This window comes from Phocoena phocoena, chromosome 14, assembly GCF_963924675.1.
Source record: "Phocoena phocoena chromosome 14, mPhoPho1.1, whole genome shotgun sequence".
In the NCBI taxonomy this organism is placed as follows: Eukaryota; Metazoa; Chordata; class Mammalia; order Artiodactyla; family Phocoenidae; genus Phocoena; species Phocoena phocoena.
The window spans coordinates 51,374,800-51,393,360 of record NC_089232.1 but is presented as its reverse complement, the minus strand read 5'-3'; the positions used below and the strand labels follow the sequence as shown (position 1 = coordinate 51,393,360).

General features: G+C 39.6%; 1 protein-coding gene across 1 annotated transcript in view; it reads right to left on the bottom strand.

The window, feature by feature from the left end:
* STPG4 (sperm-tail PG-rich repeat containing 4) overlaps nucleotides 1-18,561 on the bottom strand; it is a 40,940-nt gene extending 22,379 nt beyond the window's left edge. Inside the window, 5 exon segments of the mRNA XM_065890824.1 lie at nucleotides 1,306-1,360; nucleotides 2,146-2,210; nucleotides 15,260-15,517; nucleotides 16,656-16,712; nucleotides 18,541-18,561. Of these exon segments, the coding sequence (XP_065746896.1) occupies nucleotides 1,306-1,360; nucleotides 2,146-2,210; nucleotides 15,260-15,517; nucleotides 16,656-16,712; nucleotides 18,541-18,561 (456 nt within the window).

The window sequence follows — 18,561 nt, the reverse complement described above, 5'->3', positions numbered from 1 at the left end:
TTCAACTCCTCTTTCATATGCTTGCTGTATCTTTTCCCCCTCAAGTTTCTAGTTACAAATAAATAATCATAGTCCATCAAAACACCCCAAAAAAAAAAAACACCCCAAAATAACTTCATATTTTCTCATTCTTTCTTTTTTTGTATTTTGGCATCCTACTGATTAGTTACTTATCTAAAAGAGTTCATTTTTATCAAATACATGTACATGTATTTGAAAATTTTTAGAAACAGGAAAGCATTTTCACCTTTTTTAAAGGAAAGAAACCAGGACAACTTTTCTTTCTTGCTGTTCATACAGTGATATATTGAATATCTTTGATGATTTAAATAATTAATTAATTCAACAAACACTATGTGCCAGCCATTTTCCTAGGCACTAGGTACACAGGACAAAAACAGGCAAAACTCCCCACCTTCATGAAGCTTACATTCTGGTGGGAGAGACAGATAAAAACAGGATACGTAAATTTTTAAATGTAATGTATCAGACAGTGATGAGTGCTATGGAGAAAAATAAACCAAGAAAGAGGGACAGGAAATTCTGAACAGGTGACTAGAGATGACCTTAATAAGAAGGTCATATGACTCAAGACCTAAAGAAAGTAAAGGAGCCTTTACTTTTCTTCTATAACTTGACACAAATGGGTTACTTACGTTGAAATACCCAGCGTATCTTTAGATATATTTTAAGTATATCTTTTGTAAAAAATTTATTTAGTTTTGGCTGTGTTGGGTCTTCGTTGCTGCACGCAGGCTTCTCATTTTAGCGGCTTCTCTTGTTGCGGAGCAAGGGCTCTAGGTGCATGGGCTTCGGTAGTTGTGGCTCACGGGCTTAGTTGTTCCATGGCATGTGGGATCTTCCCAGACCAGGGCTTGAACCCGTGTCCCCTGCATTGGCAGGTGGATTCTTAACCACTGCACCACCAGGGAAGCTCTTAAGTATATCTTAAATCAACTACATTAATCATTCATTGCTTTTCTACTACGATGAGTGAAATGTTAATCTTGATATATCAAAAAGGAATCATGGGGCTTCCTTGGTGGCGCAGTGGTTGAGAGTCCGCCTGCCGATGCAGGGGACACGGGTTCGTGCCCCGGTTTGGGAAGATCCCACATGCTGCGGAGCGACTAGGCCCGTGAGCCATGGCCGCTGAGCCTGCGCGTCCGGAGCCTGTGCTCCACAATGGGAGAGGCCACAACAGTGAGAGGCCCACGTACCGCAAAAAAAAAAAAAAAAAAAGGAATCATGGCATATTTTAAACATCAAATTCATCATGAGTTAATTGTCCACCAACATACTTACAGGAGTGAAGCAGCCTGTTGGAAACCTTTGAACTGTAGAACGAAATACAAAGCTCCTATATTAAAAAAACAAAAAAAGATATGATCTTCTAAATCTATTTTTTTTTAATGTGAGGATCTTTAACATATTCCCTGTCTCTCATTAAATATTTAAAAATGCTAATCTGGGGATTTCCCTGGTGGCACAGTGGATAGGACTCTGTGCTCCCAGTGCAGGGGGCCCAGGTTCGATCCCTGGTCAAGGAACTAGATCCCACATGCATGCCACAACTAAGAGTTCACATACCACAACAAGGAGCCCACGTGTTACAACTAACGAGCCCACCAGTCACAACTAAGGAGGCTACCTGCCACAACTAAGGAGCCCACGTGCTGCAACTGAGGAGCCGGCAAGCCGCAACTAAGACCCAGCGCAACCAAATAAATAAATAATAAATATTTTTAAAAATGCTAATCTAATATGATGGGCATAAATGAGGTTTAAAAGTCATTAGTGTTGGGACTTCCCTGGTGGTGCAGTGGTTAAGAATCCATCTGCTAGTGCAGGGGACACAGGTTATATCCTTGGTCCTGGAATATCACACATGCCGCAGAGCAACTAAGCCTGAGCACCACAACTATTGAAGCCCGTGTGCCCTAGAGCCCACGCACCACAACTACTGAGCCCACGCGCCTAGAGCCCGAGCTCCACAAGAGAAGCCACAGCAATGAGAAGTCCATGCACAGCAATGAAGACCCAACGCAGCCAAAAAAAAAAAAGTCATTAGTGTTGGTGGTTAAGCATGTAAATAGAAAGGCATGAGTGAAATTAGTAAAAGCAATTTAATAAGTATATAATTACCTGGAAGCATGCTTGGGAACTGGTGCAGGAAGTAGCTCGTATTGTCCTGGCGAAAGCTGAACCGACTACACAGAATGGACAAGGACACCAATAATAGATTAATACAGGTCTCAAACTCACTTTATTATCTATCATTCATAATCCTTTATTTTATTACCATACAACATTATATAATTTATTTTCTATTTTAAGAGTGGAAAAGGTACACTTTCAAAGGTAGAGCTTCAAAACACTCAACAGCTATTCACTTTTCGTGGTGAATATTATGACAGTATGCCTACAGTGGTATGGAGAAAAATGCTGTACAATTAATCATATTTTAAATGTACTAGATTCAACAAATCCAATTGATCACCAATTAGTGAGCCTGCTCTGTTGGTAAAGAACTGTGCTAGGTATGGTGGAGAATACAGGAGTGTTCTCATAATACATAAACAATGCTAATATAAAACACTATAATCGACACTAAAAGAAAGATTGGAGATGTCGGAGATAGGGAGAGATTAACCCAACTGGGTGACCAACAGCTAACATCACATACTCAATGGTGAAAAGCTAAAAGCTTTTCCTCTAAGGTCAGGAACAGGACAAGGGTGCCTATGTCTCCATTCCTATTCAACATAGTACTGGAAGTCCTAGCCAGAGTAATTAGGCAAGAAGAAGAAATAAAAGGCAACCAAATTGGAAAGGAAGAAGTAAAACTGTCCCTGTTTGCAAATGACATAATCTTATATATAAAAAACTCTAAAAGACTCCACTAAAAAACTGTTTGAACTAATAAGGAAATTCAGTAAAGTTGCAGGATACAAAAACAACATACAAAAATCAGTTGAAAAAAAAAATCAGTTGACTTCCTATACACTAACAATGAAGTATCTGAAAAAGAAATTAAGAAAACAATCTCATTTACAATAAATAGCATCAAAACATAAAATACTTAGGAATAAATTTAAGGAGATGGAAGATCTGTACACTGAAAACTATAAGACACTGATGAAAGAAACTGAAGAAGACACAAATAAATGGAAAGATATCCCATGTTTATGGATTAGAAGAATTAATATTGTTAAAATACCATATTATCGAAAGCAATCTACAGATTCAGTGCAATCCCTATCAAAATCCCAGTAGCATTTTTTCAAAGATATAGAAGAAACAATCCTAAATTCAGTATGGAACCACAAACGGCCCCAGATAGCCAAAGCAATCTTGAGGAAGAAGAACAAAGCTGGAGGGATCACACGTCCTGATTTCAAACTATATTGCAGAGCTACAGTAATCAAAACAGTATGATACCAGAATAAAAACAGACACATAGACTAATGGAACAAAATAGAGAGCCCAGAAATAAATCCACACAGAAACAGTCAACTAATCTTTGACAAGGGCACCAAGAATACACAATAGGGAAAGGATAGTCCCTTCAATAAATGGTATTGGGGAGACTGGATATCCACATGCAAAAGAACAAAACTAAACCCTATCTTATGCACAAATACTAACTCAAAATGATTGAATACTTAAACATAACATATGAAATGATAAAACACCTAAAAGAAAACATATAGAAAAATCTCCTTGACATTGGTCTCGGCAATGATTTTTTTAGATATGACACCAAAAGTACAGGCAACAAAAGCAAAAACAAACAAGTGGGACTACATCAAAGTATAGCCAAGGAAACAATCAATAAAATGCAAAGGCAACCTAAGGAATGGGAGAAAATATTTTCAAACCATATATCTGATAAGGTGTTAATATCCAAAATATATAAGGAACTCATACAACTCAATAGCAAAAAGACAAGTAATCAAATTTAAAAATGGGCAAAAGACCTGAAGAGACATTTTTCCATAGAAGACATACAAATGACCAACAAGTACATGGAAAGGTGCTCAACATCACTAATCATCAGGAAAATGAAAATCAAAACCACAATGCGGTATCACCTCACACAAGTTAGAATGGCTATTATCAAAAAGACAAGAAATAACTAGTGTTGGTGAGGATGTGGAGAAAAGGGAACCCTTGTGCACTTTGGTGGGAATATAAAATTGTATAGCCATTATGGAAAACAGTATGGAGGTTCCTCAAAAAATAAAAATAGAACTACCATATGATCTAGCAATCCCACTTCTGGGTATATATCTGAAGGAAACAGAATCAATATTTGGAAGAGACACCTGCAATCCCATGTTCACTGCAGCATTATTCACAATAACCGAGCTATGGAAATAACCTAGGCGCCCATACATGGATGAATGGATAATGAAAATGTGATATATATTCCCTTAATGCATATACTATATTGGAATGTTGTTCAGCCATAAAAAAGAAGGAAAGCCTACCATTTGCAACAACATGGATGAACCCAGAGAACATTATGCCAAGTTGAATAAGCCAGAGAAAGACAAATACCATTTTGTAACACTTATATGTGCAATCTAAAAGGGTTGTACTCATAGAAACAGAGAGTAAAATGGTGGTTCCCAGATTGGCAGGTGGTAGAAATGGGGAGATGTTGGTCAAAAGGTATAAACTTTATTATAAGATGAATAAGTTCTGGAGATAGAATGTACAGCATGGTGACTACAGCTAATAATACTGTATTGTATACTTGAAAATTGCTAAGAGAGATCTTATGTGCTTTATGGTTTTGTTTTCTTGTTTTTCTTTTAATTATTTGGCTGTGTCGCACGGCATGTGGGATGTTAGTTCCACAACCAGGGATCGAACCCGCACAGTAGAAGTGTGAAGTCTTAATCACTGGACTGCCAGGGAAGTCCCCATTCTTATGTGCTCTTATCACACACACACACAAAATGGTAACGTGTGAGGTGATGGATGTGCTAATTAACTTGATTGTGGTAACCATTTCACAATATGTGTGTGTGTGTGTGTGTGTGTGTGTGTATACATATATATAAAACAAATCATCATGTTGTACACCTTAAATATATTCGGTTTTATTTTTCAATTACACCTCAATAAAGCTGGGGGAAATAAATAAATAAATCCAACTGGGGGATCTAAAGATGGTAAAGACAGACAGATTTGAGTGGGGCTTTAAGGAAGGTAAGACTTCCTGAGGAATGCAAGAGAGGGATTCTAAGAAGGAGGAACACCATAGAGTCCTTCCATTTGGGGAGGGACTCTACCCAGGATTCGGTAATATAACTCCTCCCTGCCAGCTCCTTGAACATAGGAAGTTCTGGAGGTCTGGTCAGTCTTCCCCTGGCTTCTCATTCTCTTTCCTTCCCTCCCTCCCTTCCTTCACACATCCCACTCTCTGTGCTTACCAGTTCCTGATACTCCCTTATTTCCCTTACCTCAGGGCTAATATCCACAGACCCAAGGATAGTGGAGCCACCCAGGTAGTTTGCAATGTTTCACAACGGGCAGAGAGACAGTCTCTTCTACGGTGGATTTTTCAGTCCATTAGAAATCCTATCAGGATACTCATAAGATGAATGCAGCCAAAAGACTGTCAGGTACAATATTTTTAGGTACTACTGGTGGAAATTTCATCCAGTGTGTCTTCTTCTTTGAGAAATGGTCTCTTGCTTCACGTGGAAGTATCAGTGACTCACCACCCAGACATCTTTATGGTCTGAGAAATAGACAGCATTGGACTTTCTCAAAAAGATGCCTGCCTAATGGTACCAATGATGTTGTTCTTACCAGCACCCTGTAATTTTCATCAGCTCCAGAAACTATGTGAGTCCCAGTCCCTGAGATGTCTTCTGTATCCGTCTTTCAGATTCACTTTCATTTACCATTCTCTTCACAAATTTACTTGTGACAATCACTGCTCTGCCTTGCAGTTTCTCTATGAGAGTTCATCCTCAAATACCTGCTAAATGAGCCAACTTTGAGCACCATTTTTTTTTTCTTTTTTTTTGAGATACGGGGGCCTCTCACTGCTGTGGCCTCTCCCGTTGCGAAGCACAGGCTCTGGACGCGCAGGCTCAGCGGCCACAGCTCACGGGCCCAGCCGCTCTGCGGCATGTGGAATCCTCCCGGGCCAGGGCACGAACCCATGTACCCTGCATCGGCAGGCGGACTCTCAACCACTGCGCCACCAGGCAAGCCCATGAGCACAATTTTTTTTTTCATTTAACTGCATGATGAATTGTTCCATCTTATCTATGCTTTGCTCTTCATCATTCTAACATTTAAGTCTTCGGTTCCCTGAAGTATTACCGGCCAGCCCCCTCCTAGGCACAAAATTTCTCTCTGTTGACACCTTGCTCAATGAAAAACCATCCTGTTGAAAATGCATTCTTTCAGCCATTATTTTACCATGGAGCACTTTGCAAATAAACATGTCTTCAGAGATACTTGATCACAGTTATGAACACAGCTAAGAAAAACCAATTAACCGGTTAGATTTTCTCAACCGTCATCTCCCAATCAGCTGTTCAAGGATGTCTTTTGAACACATTCAAATGGATCGTTGGATTCATTCTCTGAGTTAATAGAGGTGCCATTCCATCCTGCCTACCTCTTTTTGACCTAAAACAGATAGTGGGAGGTGGGGAGGGGTGGGCAGAATCACCACATTTGTTTCTTTTCACATAAGTTTCATCTTCTAAGACAATGCTGAAGCTAACCTAGACAGAAGTTTGAGGCAATTTTAAATTTTGTTTAATTGTGCTTTTCATTGAAATAGCCTAGGAAGTGAATAAGTTTTAAAATGGAAAATGAAAAGAAATAATAGCAAAAATATTAGTTGGAAAAATTTTTGATTTCTACAAATGAACATGAATGAAAAGACTATTACTTGCACACTGAAAACAAGTCAAATCTATAGAAAGAAAAAAAAATTAAAGGTAAGTCTCTTTGCCCCCTACCTAACCTCTGCTTCCTAAATGGAAACACTGTTAATGATTGCTTAAGTATCACCCAAGAAAATAAGTATGCATTTAACATCGTATATATATTTGTTTTTATTTTTACAAATGGGATTATGCTATAAATATTGGTCTGTTCCTTGAGTTTTTCCATTTAATAATATATCTTGGAGGTGCTTCCATATCAACACAGATAGATATACCTCATTATTTTTAATGGTAGCACAGCATTGTATGGTTGTGGCATTATATAACTAGCCCTCTAGTTAGATAAATTTATGAACAATGCTGCAGTATTTTATATAAATATCTCACTGTACTTTCATAAGACTATTTGTAGGAACTACTGAGCTTGCGTGCCTCAAGGAGAGAGCCTGTGTGCCACAAACTATAGAGCCCAGGTGTGCCTGGAGCCGGTGCGCCACAACTAGAGAGAGAAAAAAAAAACCCACGCCACAACTAGAGAGAAGATGGCACACCACAACTAGAGAAGCCCGCACGCAGCAACGAAAGATCCCGCATGCTGCAACTAAGACCTGATGCAGCCAAAAAAATAAAGAAATTAAATAAATAAAATTAATATATTTTTTAAAAGACCATTTTTAGGGTAAAGTCCTGACAGTGGAATGGTCCCTATGTGCATTTAAAATATGAACAAGAATCTTCAAACCACCCTCCAAAATACTTGCAACAATTTGTATGCACACAGAATATCTCTTTCTGTACTCCCTTTGCCAATATAATGGGTATCATCCAACTTAAATTGTTGATCATCTGACAGGCAAAAAATTGTGTCTACCTGCTTTTGTTCTTTTGTAATTATTTAATAATTAGTGGAAGTCAAGCATCACTTTATGTTTTTTAGCAACTGGTATATCTCTTTGTGAACTGCTAGCTCATATCATTTGTTCATTTTTATTTGCATTTCTCTGATCATTAGCAATGTTGAACACCTTTTCATGTGTCTGCTGGCCATCTGTATGTCTTCTTTGGAAAAATGTATATTCAGGTCTTCTACCATTTTTAATTGTCTTGGTTTTGGGTTTTATTTTTTTTATATATTGAGTTATGTGAACTGTTTATTTTGTATACTAACACCTTCCTTATTGGTTATATCATTTGCAAATATTTTCTCCCATTTAGTAGGTTGCCTTTTCATTTTGTTGATGGTTTCCTTTGCTGTGCAAAAGCTTTTAAATTTAATTAGGTCCCACTTGTTTATTTTTGCTTTAGTTTCCTTTGCCTCAGGAGACATATCCCAAAAAATATTGCAGCAATTTATGTCAGAGAGTGTTCTGCCTATGTTTTGTTCTAGAAGTTTTATGGTTTCTGGTCTTACATTTAGGTCTTTAATCCGTTGAGCTTATTTTTGTATATGATGTGGGAAAATGTTCTAATTTCATTCTTTCAGATGTAGCTGCCCAGTTTTCCCAGCAACACTTACTGACGAGACAGTCTTTTCCCCATTGTATATTCTTGCCTCCTTTGTCATAGCTTAACTGACCGTAAGTGCGTGGGTTTGCTTCTGGGCTCTCTATTCTGTTTCATTAATCTATGTGTCTGTTTTTGTGCCAGTACCATGCTGTTTTGCTCACTATAGCTTTGTAGTATAGTCTGAAGTCAGGGAGAGTCATAATTCCGGTTTTGTTATTTTATCTCAAGATTGCTTTGGCTATTCAGGGTCTTCTGTGGTTCTATAGATATTTGAGGATTATTTGTTCTAGTTATATGAAAAATGTCATGGGTATTTTCATAGGGATTACATTAAATCTGTAGATTTCTTTCGGAAGTATGGACGTTTTAACCATACTAACTCTTCCAAGCCATGAACATGAAATATCTTTCCATCTCTTTGTATCACTTTCAATTTCCTTCATCAGTATTTTATAGTTTTCAGAGTATAGGCCTTTCACCTCCTTGGTTAAGTTTATTCCTAGGTATTTTATTATTTTTGCTGTGATTTTAACTGAGATTGTCTTCTTGCTTTCTCTTTCTGACAGTTATTAGAGTATAGAAAAGCAACAGATTTCTGTATATTAATCTTGTACCCTGCAACTTCACCAAATTCAGTTTTTAGTTCTAATAGTTTTTTTTTGGTGCCTTTGCTCATTTTTAAACCAGAATGTCCATTTCAATTGCATTATAAGAGAGCATGACTCATTTTTACCCTTTGATGCAAGAGTGTTGAAGCCATGCAGTTAGTGGTCAGTGTTTCTTGAAACTCCCTTGCAGCTTCACTACCTGATAGCACTCTACTCTTCTGCATTGGCTGACCTTGGCCAGTACTGACTCATTGCCTACAGACTGGGGCAGAGTCACCATCTTCTCCTCGCCCCTTTCATTGTAAGGAAACTCTGGCACTGACTTATTTAACTTTGGGTTGCTCTGAAACTCCCCTACCATGTTGATTTCAAGCTTAGGCCTTAAACTTCCCCATTTAAATCACTGGATCCAGGTTTCCAGTTGAAAACATGAACAGTGCATTTTAAATGGTCGTGGACTTATACTCTGCAAGGTGGAGTGGCACTGGGGCACAATTTTTCTGTGGGGCATTTTGGCAATGCATCTCAAAAGACTTAGACATCTACATGCCCTTTCCTCAACAACTCCACTCTCTGACTAAAAGCAGGAAATGACTGAACATGAAGTATTAGTATTAGGTTATGTCCTTACAGTAGAATACTATGCAGCTATTTAAAATGATGTAGAGAATACATGATGGTGTGGAAAAGATTCACAATATACTTCCAAGGGAAAAAAAGAGTTCTGCTTTCTGCTAATGGCAGGCTAGGTTATCTGGATGAAGAAACTTCCCACTGCAGACAACTACTAGAAATGAGAGTTGAAATACTAAAAATAGACAAGAGCTTTTAAAAAGATATGAAATTGATGACATTAAGGAATATAACCCCCCCCAAACGAAGAGATAGCAAGAAACCAGACAGGCAAATGGCCCAGTTTTGCTCAGAGGATGTATGCTGGTCCAGACTCAACTCAGCAGAGGAACAGAGCTAGGTTTGAGTGAACTTCAGAGCCCTAGAAGGATCCAGAGGCCAAAGCCTGGACCATCAATGTCGTTGATTTAATGGAAGTCTTACCAACAGGAGTTGGAGGCCGTAAAAGGGGACTTCCTGAAAGCAAACCTACCACCTCACCCCAATGCTAGAGACTGCAAAAAGAGTTGTCTTGGTGCTAAGGAGAATTGGGAGAGGGGGAAGAAACACATCCTTGAGAGACTGTAACCGTGGGCTGGTTCCTTTCATGGATTCAGTCCAAATGCCCATCACTAGAGTGATCCAAGAATACATAAGCAGCGTATTTCAAGTGGCACCAAACTGGTAGCTCCCCTAAGTATTAGCAGAACCAAAAGCAAATTTCTCTGAAGGAAAAAGGCTTTCATCTTAGGGAATTCATGAAAACAACCTTTCGGTGGGAACGAGCAACACACAGTCAAAGATAATCACACATCCAAGGGACCAAGATGAGTAAGGCCGAGTCAGATTTCAGAAATGTAAGCAATCACTAATTCAGCATGCATTCAACAAGTGTCAACCATCAGACACTGTTCTAGAGGCAAAGATGTAGCAGTGAACAAAGCAGGTAAGTATTCATGTCCTCATGAAGCTTCACTCTCACGGAAGGAGGCAGACAACAAATAATAAATGCAAAGTGCAAATAAATTATATAGTATACTGAGGGCTCTAGGTGCTATGGAAACCATGAAGGAGCAGGGTAGGAAGGTCAGGAGTGTCAGGTGGCCAATTTAAATGAGGCTCATTGAGAAGGTGACACTTGAACAAAGACTTGAAGGAGAGGGGATAAGCCGTGCAGATGTCTGGGATAAGAGCATATGAAGGAACATCCAGTGCAAAGACCCTGAGGTAAGAGTGAGAGTAGCAAATTCAAGAAGCAGCCAGGATGAGGCCAGTGGAGCAGGATGAGAGTGAGGGGTGAGGTCACAAATGAAGCCTATCCACCATCAACCTGTTGGCCCTGAAAATAGCCACTCAGAGATCACACCGACTATCACAAAGCCTGAACCCGGAGGTTCTCAATCAGGAGTGTTTTTTTGATTTTTGGTTCCCCCCTTCCTCAGGGGACACTTGGACAATGTCTGGAGACAGTTTCAGTTGTTACAATGGGGAGGGGGGGACTGCTAATTGGCATCTAATTATCCTGAAATGCTGCTAAACATCCTACAAAGCACAGAACCGCCTCCTACCACAGAGAATTATCCTGACCCAAGAGTCAGTAGTGCCAAGGGTGAGAAACCCTAAATTTTGACATAAAATGGAGAAGTCAAAAAGGCAGTTGGATATACAAGTCTGGAGTTCAACAGAGAAGGCTGGGCAGGAGATATACATTCGGAAATTATAAACAAATAACTGGTGTTCAAAGCCTTGAGACTGAATCAGATCAGCGGGGAGTGAGTGTAGATGGGGAAGAGGTGTTGTGTGCCTGGCGTTCCAACAGGAAGAGGGCAGGGAAGAGGGGCTGGACCGGCCAAAAGGCTGAGAAGAGGAAAACAAGAATGAGGATTGAGGAGGAGGTGTCAGGGGTTTGGAAAGAGGGGAAATGTGAGAGAAAGCTACCCTGGAGAATGGGAGAGTAAACAGACTAGGGAAGTCCATTCTGGGCCCACAGGAGGTGAAGAATTTAAAATGAGACTAGTCATTTGGTTACACAGATGCAGGTTCAAAGTTCGAAGAGAGATTTGACCAGGGTTGTGGCTTTGCCAAACAAGTAAGATGAGCCATCAGGGGTCAGGGAATTGAGGGCGTGTGCAGGGAATAACTCTAATGATTAACTTAAGCTTTGAAAGGAAGGAAAGCACTGAAAGTTGAGAGGCAATGAAAGGTGGTAGTATAAGCAGATAGGGTAGAGAGTCCCCAGAGAAAGAGAACGAGGCATGGCTTTCCTGACATAAGAGAAGCCATTTTTGGCCTAAGCCATTCTGTGATCTAAGCCTGGCCTCGGTAATTAATGATCTTAAGGGAAGTGAGGAAATGAAGGAACAAGGAAAAACAGTCAAGGAACAATAGGTCAGCAATAAAACAGAGTCCCAGTTCCTCCTCAAGGGATATACGTAACAATTGGATACGTGTCTTTGAGTTCTGCAGGAACTAAGGCCTCCACCCAGGTGGAGGATAGAAGGATGATGCTGACCCTCCTGACTTCAATCAACTAAAGCTTGGACTCTGTCGACCTTTGCCCTGATCCTACACTGAATTCTCCTCTGCTCAAGCCCCCTCATGAATATGCATGTACCTTTAGCTTCAGACTTCCCCAATTTTGCTGTTAGGGAGACACTGCTTTGGGAAAGATACCTGTTTTCTCCTAACTCGCTGCAAGTAATAAATCCTTCCTCCTCCCTCTCTTTGGCTTAGTTGTATCTTTTGGTTCGACACCCACCAGGAGGCAAACTCATTTTTCGGGCAACAGTGAGATCAATGGATTGTAGACTGGGTGGGAACAGAAAAAGTGTTGAGGTTGGGATACTAGAGTGGGCAAGGGGGAAGATCAGGGGACAGTGATCAGAGTGGGATGCATGCAACTGAAATTAAGGAGGGTAGAAATGATTGGTGTTGAAAAAAATTTAAGGAGTGAGGGCTGAAGTGCAGGAGAGTTCAAGGAACTGAGAAGCCAGATTGTTGGAAAATCATCATCTACGTGTGTACTGAAATTATGACAGGAGTAGTGGAAAAGAGTGACAGGGTGCAAAGGGAGCTAAAATCATCCAGAAATAAGGTGGAGTAACACAGGGGTTACTGGGATGACTGCAACACTGGGAAAAAGCAGGTCATAAAATTATATAATGGAGAGAAAAGCCCCACTTCTGTACATATATTCTAAAATAAAAACATTATTTCTCTAATAAGAAAAAAATTACTGTAAAAGTTGTAGGTCTATATCAAATACTCTTTGGAAAGAGCCAGATATAGATGAGTATATACACATGCACATTCAAATGTGAATATAAATATATCTATGCACATATGATTCTTTGATATAGATTCTCCTCTTGAGTTACATGCTTCAGAATAAAGGTGTTAAAAATAGTAAAAACTTTCTTACAAATGAAGGACAGCACTAACAAGGTATAATGTGAATATTCTATTAAAAATTATGATGCTTGAGAATGCTGTTCTATCTTAATAAATAACAATAATGTATACTGTATCTACCTCGAATTCCAATTATTATTTTACTGAGTTCTATTAAAAAAACAGAATTATGAATTTTTTTCTCCTCCTTCACTTCATACATTTTAATGCAAGCAGGATCATATGCCTAGATGCAAAAGATAGAACTATAAAGTTTCTAGAAGAAAGCATAGGAGAATATGTGTACAGCCTTAGAGTAGGCAGGGATTTCTTTTACTTTTTTAATTAATTTTTATTGGAGTATAGTTGCTTTACCAGAATTATGAATTTTATTGGTCACTAAACAGGGTTACATCTGAATAGCTCTCCTCTCGTGAATATATTATTATATGCCTTTGAAACAGAAAATTAGGAAAACATTTAATTCTTCCAGTTTCTGGAGCTCAAGCCTTTGTGGGAGGTAGGGAGAGAGAGGAGAAAGAAAGGAAAGAAACAGGAAAAGTATGTTTTCAGAAGGTTTTTACCCATCCCTCTGGGTAAGCCACACTCTTTTGGTCTTTTAAAGCTTTAAATTTTGCCTAATACCAAGCATCTATGTTTTCTCCTTTCAGCAGTGGGCCTGGGCCTACCCTTAGAAACCTCTAAAAGCCAGAAGAGAGGAAGCAGAAGAGAAGTAAATGGCGAGGGAGGCTAACGAAGAATGATTTTGTATTGGAGGTGGCCAGAACAATTTCACACGTTGCCTGGTTACCTGACACCAAGTCATAAAAGTCTAATTTAGTGTTTGTATTCAGCCACTGAACTGAACGGGATAAGATTTATCCCATGAACGTTTATCATCCTGTCCTGTTTCAAAGCTATAATTTGCAAAGCTGCAGGAAGGGTTCACGGTTGGATACAACAGGTGCTCATCCTGCTGAAGATTCCTTGTCCACCCTACTAACCACACCCCTTCCATTTAATTCAACCTCCTGTGGCAATGCATCTTCTCAGGTTATCACCATATTATTCTGATAAGGTGGTGAAGACTGATACTATTATTAGCTCCTTTATAAATGGGAGATATTAAGGCCCAAAGTCCCAAATAACAAAGTCCAAGTCCCAACTCTGGCCCTTGGGCAGGCCCCAGACAGTGCTCTGCCCCTCCCGTGAAACGCCTCCCTTGAATTCCACCCCCTGAAACCCTGCCCCTCATTCAAGGCCAGAGGCGCAAGGTAGACTGGGAAAAGCACCAAACTGGGGCTCAGAAGCTCTCCATTAAAAGTACTGCCTCTGCTCTTTATTAGCTATGTGCCTCAGAACCAGTTACTTCGTCTCTATTCACCTCAGTTTTCTCATCTGCAAAATGGGGATTAACATCCGTTTTGCCTATCTCAGAATGCCTGTGACAAACTACTAGGAGAATATATGTGGAAGCTCACAGCAAACCGTTAAGAGTCACACGAATGTCATATGTTATCCAAGGTCCAGCTTGAGTCCTACTCAAACCAGGGAGCCTTCCAGACTTTCAATCCCACCCCCTGGCATTTCCTCTTACACTATTTATCTCAGTACTTGATCTACGGGCTCTTGTGTTGTTATTTAAATATTTCCAAGTCAGGAACATCTTCCCTCAGAAGAGTCTAGCCCGGGGCTATAAGCAAGCAGTTCTCTGTATTCTCAATGTGATGCATGGACTGGTGAGCTGGGAGTACACCCTGACCCTCCTGGTACCAGGGTGCTCATTTCTACAAGAAATTCTTGCTAAAGCTTCCCTATGGTGTATAGTTATACTCACGCTCTAATAAGAGGACTACTGACTGAAAGGCAAAGTTTTCTCTTTAAAAGAAGAGGGCACACCATATCAACTGCTTGAAGAGACCAGAAGCATGGGCCCATCACAGATAAGACCCCAAGTCAGGGGAATCCTGCCAACAGTTCCCAGCGAGGGAAAAAAAATTTCCCCATGCACTCACTCTAGGTTGAGGAGGTCTCACGGGGATACACCTTGCTGGATATATTTGCAAATGAGACAGCCCTTTGTTTGATTTCTGGATGAAATAAGGCATTCTACAGGTTTTCAGTTTCTCCTGGGGAAGATACACTCTAAGTATAGAGAATATTTTCCTCAGGGCCTCTTGGTAGCTTGCCCATACAAAGCCACTAGTAGTGCTTTACCTGATCTCTGTAAACCAGCGTGCTGGGGTTTGACCGTGGTTTGTCTTTAAACGAGTAGGTGGCCACTTGCTTCTTTAACAAGTCCAAGAAGTCAGGAGGCATGTACTGGGGAAGGTCATTTAGTACCAGATCGTTTCTTTGCAGAAGAGGAGGTTTTTTCCTTCCTTCATTTTTAAAACTGTATGTTGCTATCACTGGATTTAATAGAGATTCTTCAATAAAAGTTTTCAAGTGGTAAGTGCCAGGATTAGGAGTGTTCTGTGGAGAATTGACATCATTTTTAAAGTCAGTGTGTAAACTGGTTAACATCTCTTAAAGCATCATTCTTGCAAAGGTCACTCCTAAGTAGCATTTCTCTTTGTTTTACAGTTTAATAAGATTCTATCAAATAGAGTCAACACTCCCGCCAGAACAATATTTCAAGACAATCACGATGATTTCCTTTCTGAGACAATTGCTAAATTATAGCAAATGGGTTACGGCCATAGCTGAAGTTTTAACTTTTCAAAAAGCAGCTTCAGAGATACTTAAACTTGAGATTCAATTTGACTGTAAATGTCAGGCCTCTCATGAGACCCCTCAGGATAAGCTTCGTGACTAAACAGAAGTTATCCTACTTCTGCTTAGTAGATACCACGTGTTTCTTTCTAGCCCTCAAGTGGGAAGCTAAAGGATAATAACACGAGACTGAGGATGAATTGGCAGAACACATGGCCTAATTAGTCCCATAAGAGGTTTGGTACTTTCAAATCACAACCACAGTATGGCTGAATGTCCAGACCTGACATTTTCGTTGCTGCTGCTTTTGTGGCCATCTTCCCACTGAGCACTCAGCTCAGTTCTACCATTAAAATTAGTTCAATTCCAAGGAGGCTTTAGCTCCTGAGGCCCCTCTGTTATAGAAAGGTGTGAACAGAAAATATTTCTGCCATATAGAAACAATGTATCTTGAGAAGCAGGTCTTCCAGTCATCTTTCTTTTGTATATTACCATCTTGTTTTCATACATTGATCATGTTAACAAAAGTTATCATAGACTCTTACTTTTTATCTCAGTAAGATAACAACCAAAATCAAACACATTTCCAGAATGCATGCTTTTTCTTCCTTGTGTAATCTCACCAAGGTCATAAACTAGGTTGACTTTATCAAGATATCCTGTAAAACACCTAGATTCCTAGAGTTGTTTTACTTCCAAGCTTTTACTGCATTCAAAATTTAAAGTTAGTTTCTCAGTCATCTGCTGATACTAAAATTATAAATATGAAATAAGGCCCATGTAGATGTGAACCACCATTGTTTTCTTAAAATTAAGGATTAGTGACTTAATCAGGTTAGATTATACTACTAATAAGAATGAGAATACTTTGAATAGGAAAGGAAGAAAATATACATACTGTTAATGCTATTCTCCACCATCCTTCTCTTTCAAAAGATGACTTCCAGCTTGGTTTCTATTAATAAACATAAAATGTGCTTATTCATTTTAGAAGTGATCCCTGGAAGTTAAATATCACTTATAAAACATGTACTTGAAGAAATGGATACCAGTACCAAACTGGTCAGCCTGAATTAAAATAAAAGCTACATAATGATAAATTTTGCCTGTAATATTTCCTTAAATTACTATTTTATGATCTTAAGTGCTTTTTAAACATCTAAATTCCCTTTGGGTAAATTAGAGTAATAAACATCCCCATCTCACAGAGATGTCATGAGAATAATTAGAGGTGACAAAAATTGGTGCTCTTAGGAAGAAAAGAGTTATATGAACCCAAAATTGTGTTGGTATAATTGTTATTAAGATTTATGGCTCAGGGAGCTCAAGGTAAAAATGTATAGTCATCAAATTAATGGGATATTGGGATACAAATTCCTGGCGATATGGCAAATGTTGAACACTGCCATTTCCTGGATTTACATATGCTATGACTTGGGCTTGAACTCCAGCTCGGCCACTGGCTAGGAGCACTAGGCAAGTTAACCCTCATGAACCTCAGCTTCCTCTTAGGAATACAAAAAAAGGCACCAGGCCTGGCATGAAAATAAGGCATTGTAAAACCTGTACCCACAACCAGGGCTCAGTAAGTGGCAGCTTTTATTTTTAACATCTCATCTGTCAAGTTAAGAAGCAGATTATTTTGATATTCTTCAGTTTCCAAGGACGCTCTCGTCTTCCATAGTTACACCCACTCATTATCCCATATTTGTTTCAGCTTCACTGTCAACAGAACACGGTTGTTTAGTTTTTTCCTTTTGTGCTATTTCCAGTAGGTAAAAATCATTAAAATATTGAGTTCTACTTTCATTTAGAATACTTTTGTTATTACTATGAAATATAGATTATCTCAAGCAACAAGGCATTAAAAATAATAAACAATCTAATCAGTCAACAGATATAATTAATTATTCCTGTCTAGCAACTTATGGCCACTTACAAGTACCCTTGGGCTTTAGTTTTACTATGAAATATAGGCATTTCTCTAAAAAAGCATTGTTTCATACGCACTGCTAAGTCTGAATTTCTTCCTATACATTCCCTTTATTAGATTTATGTTGAATCTTCTCTGTCGCACATATATAGTCACAGAAATCAAACTTTTTCAGGCAGGTCGAGACAGGTCTCCACCTCTACCTAGGATCAAGGAAATGAGGTGGGAAGAAGGGAGAAGTAAACATGATACATCTAAAGGAAGGTAATTGGCAGCTGCTGTTTTGTTTTGCCCAAGACAGGTGATCTCAACTTCACCTATCTCCCACTTCCAATTCACTTCGGGGTCAATCACTTTACACAAGACGGGCTAGACATCCCTTGCCCAAATTTATTTAAAAACTAAACAAAGATACTTCCAAATATTTTATGAATACTAAAGTAGGAAGCAGGGCAAAAACGTGTCCAATAGACTAAGGAAGGACAAACGCATTCTCTCGGCAGAGGGGAAAATGAAAGAAATCTAATTACCCTATTAAAATAGTTGTCCAGTGCAATTAGCAGCAGGTAAGGGGGTGGGGGGAACAACACAGAAAACAAAGGGCGAATGTGAAGGATAAGGGAAAGCGAGGGAAGAGGAGAGCAAACGAAGTGGCACTCAAATACCGATCGGGAAGAAAGGACCGCAGGCGCCGACGTGAAGGCAGGGAGAAGCGGAGGGGCGCCAGAGCCCGGGATTAGAGAGAGGTGGGACTTGGGGCGGAGCTCGGTGAGGGGAACTTTGTTGTGGAGGTGGGAGGGCAGGGAAGGAAGGCGGTACCGAGGCCGCCCCGCCTCCCTTCTTCCCTTACTGCGACAGAGGCGATGGCCAT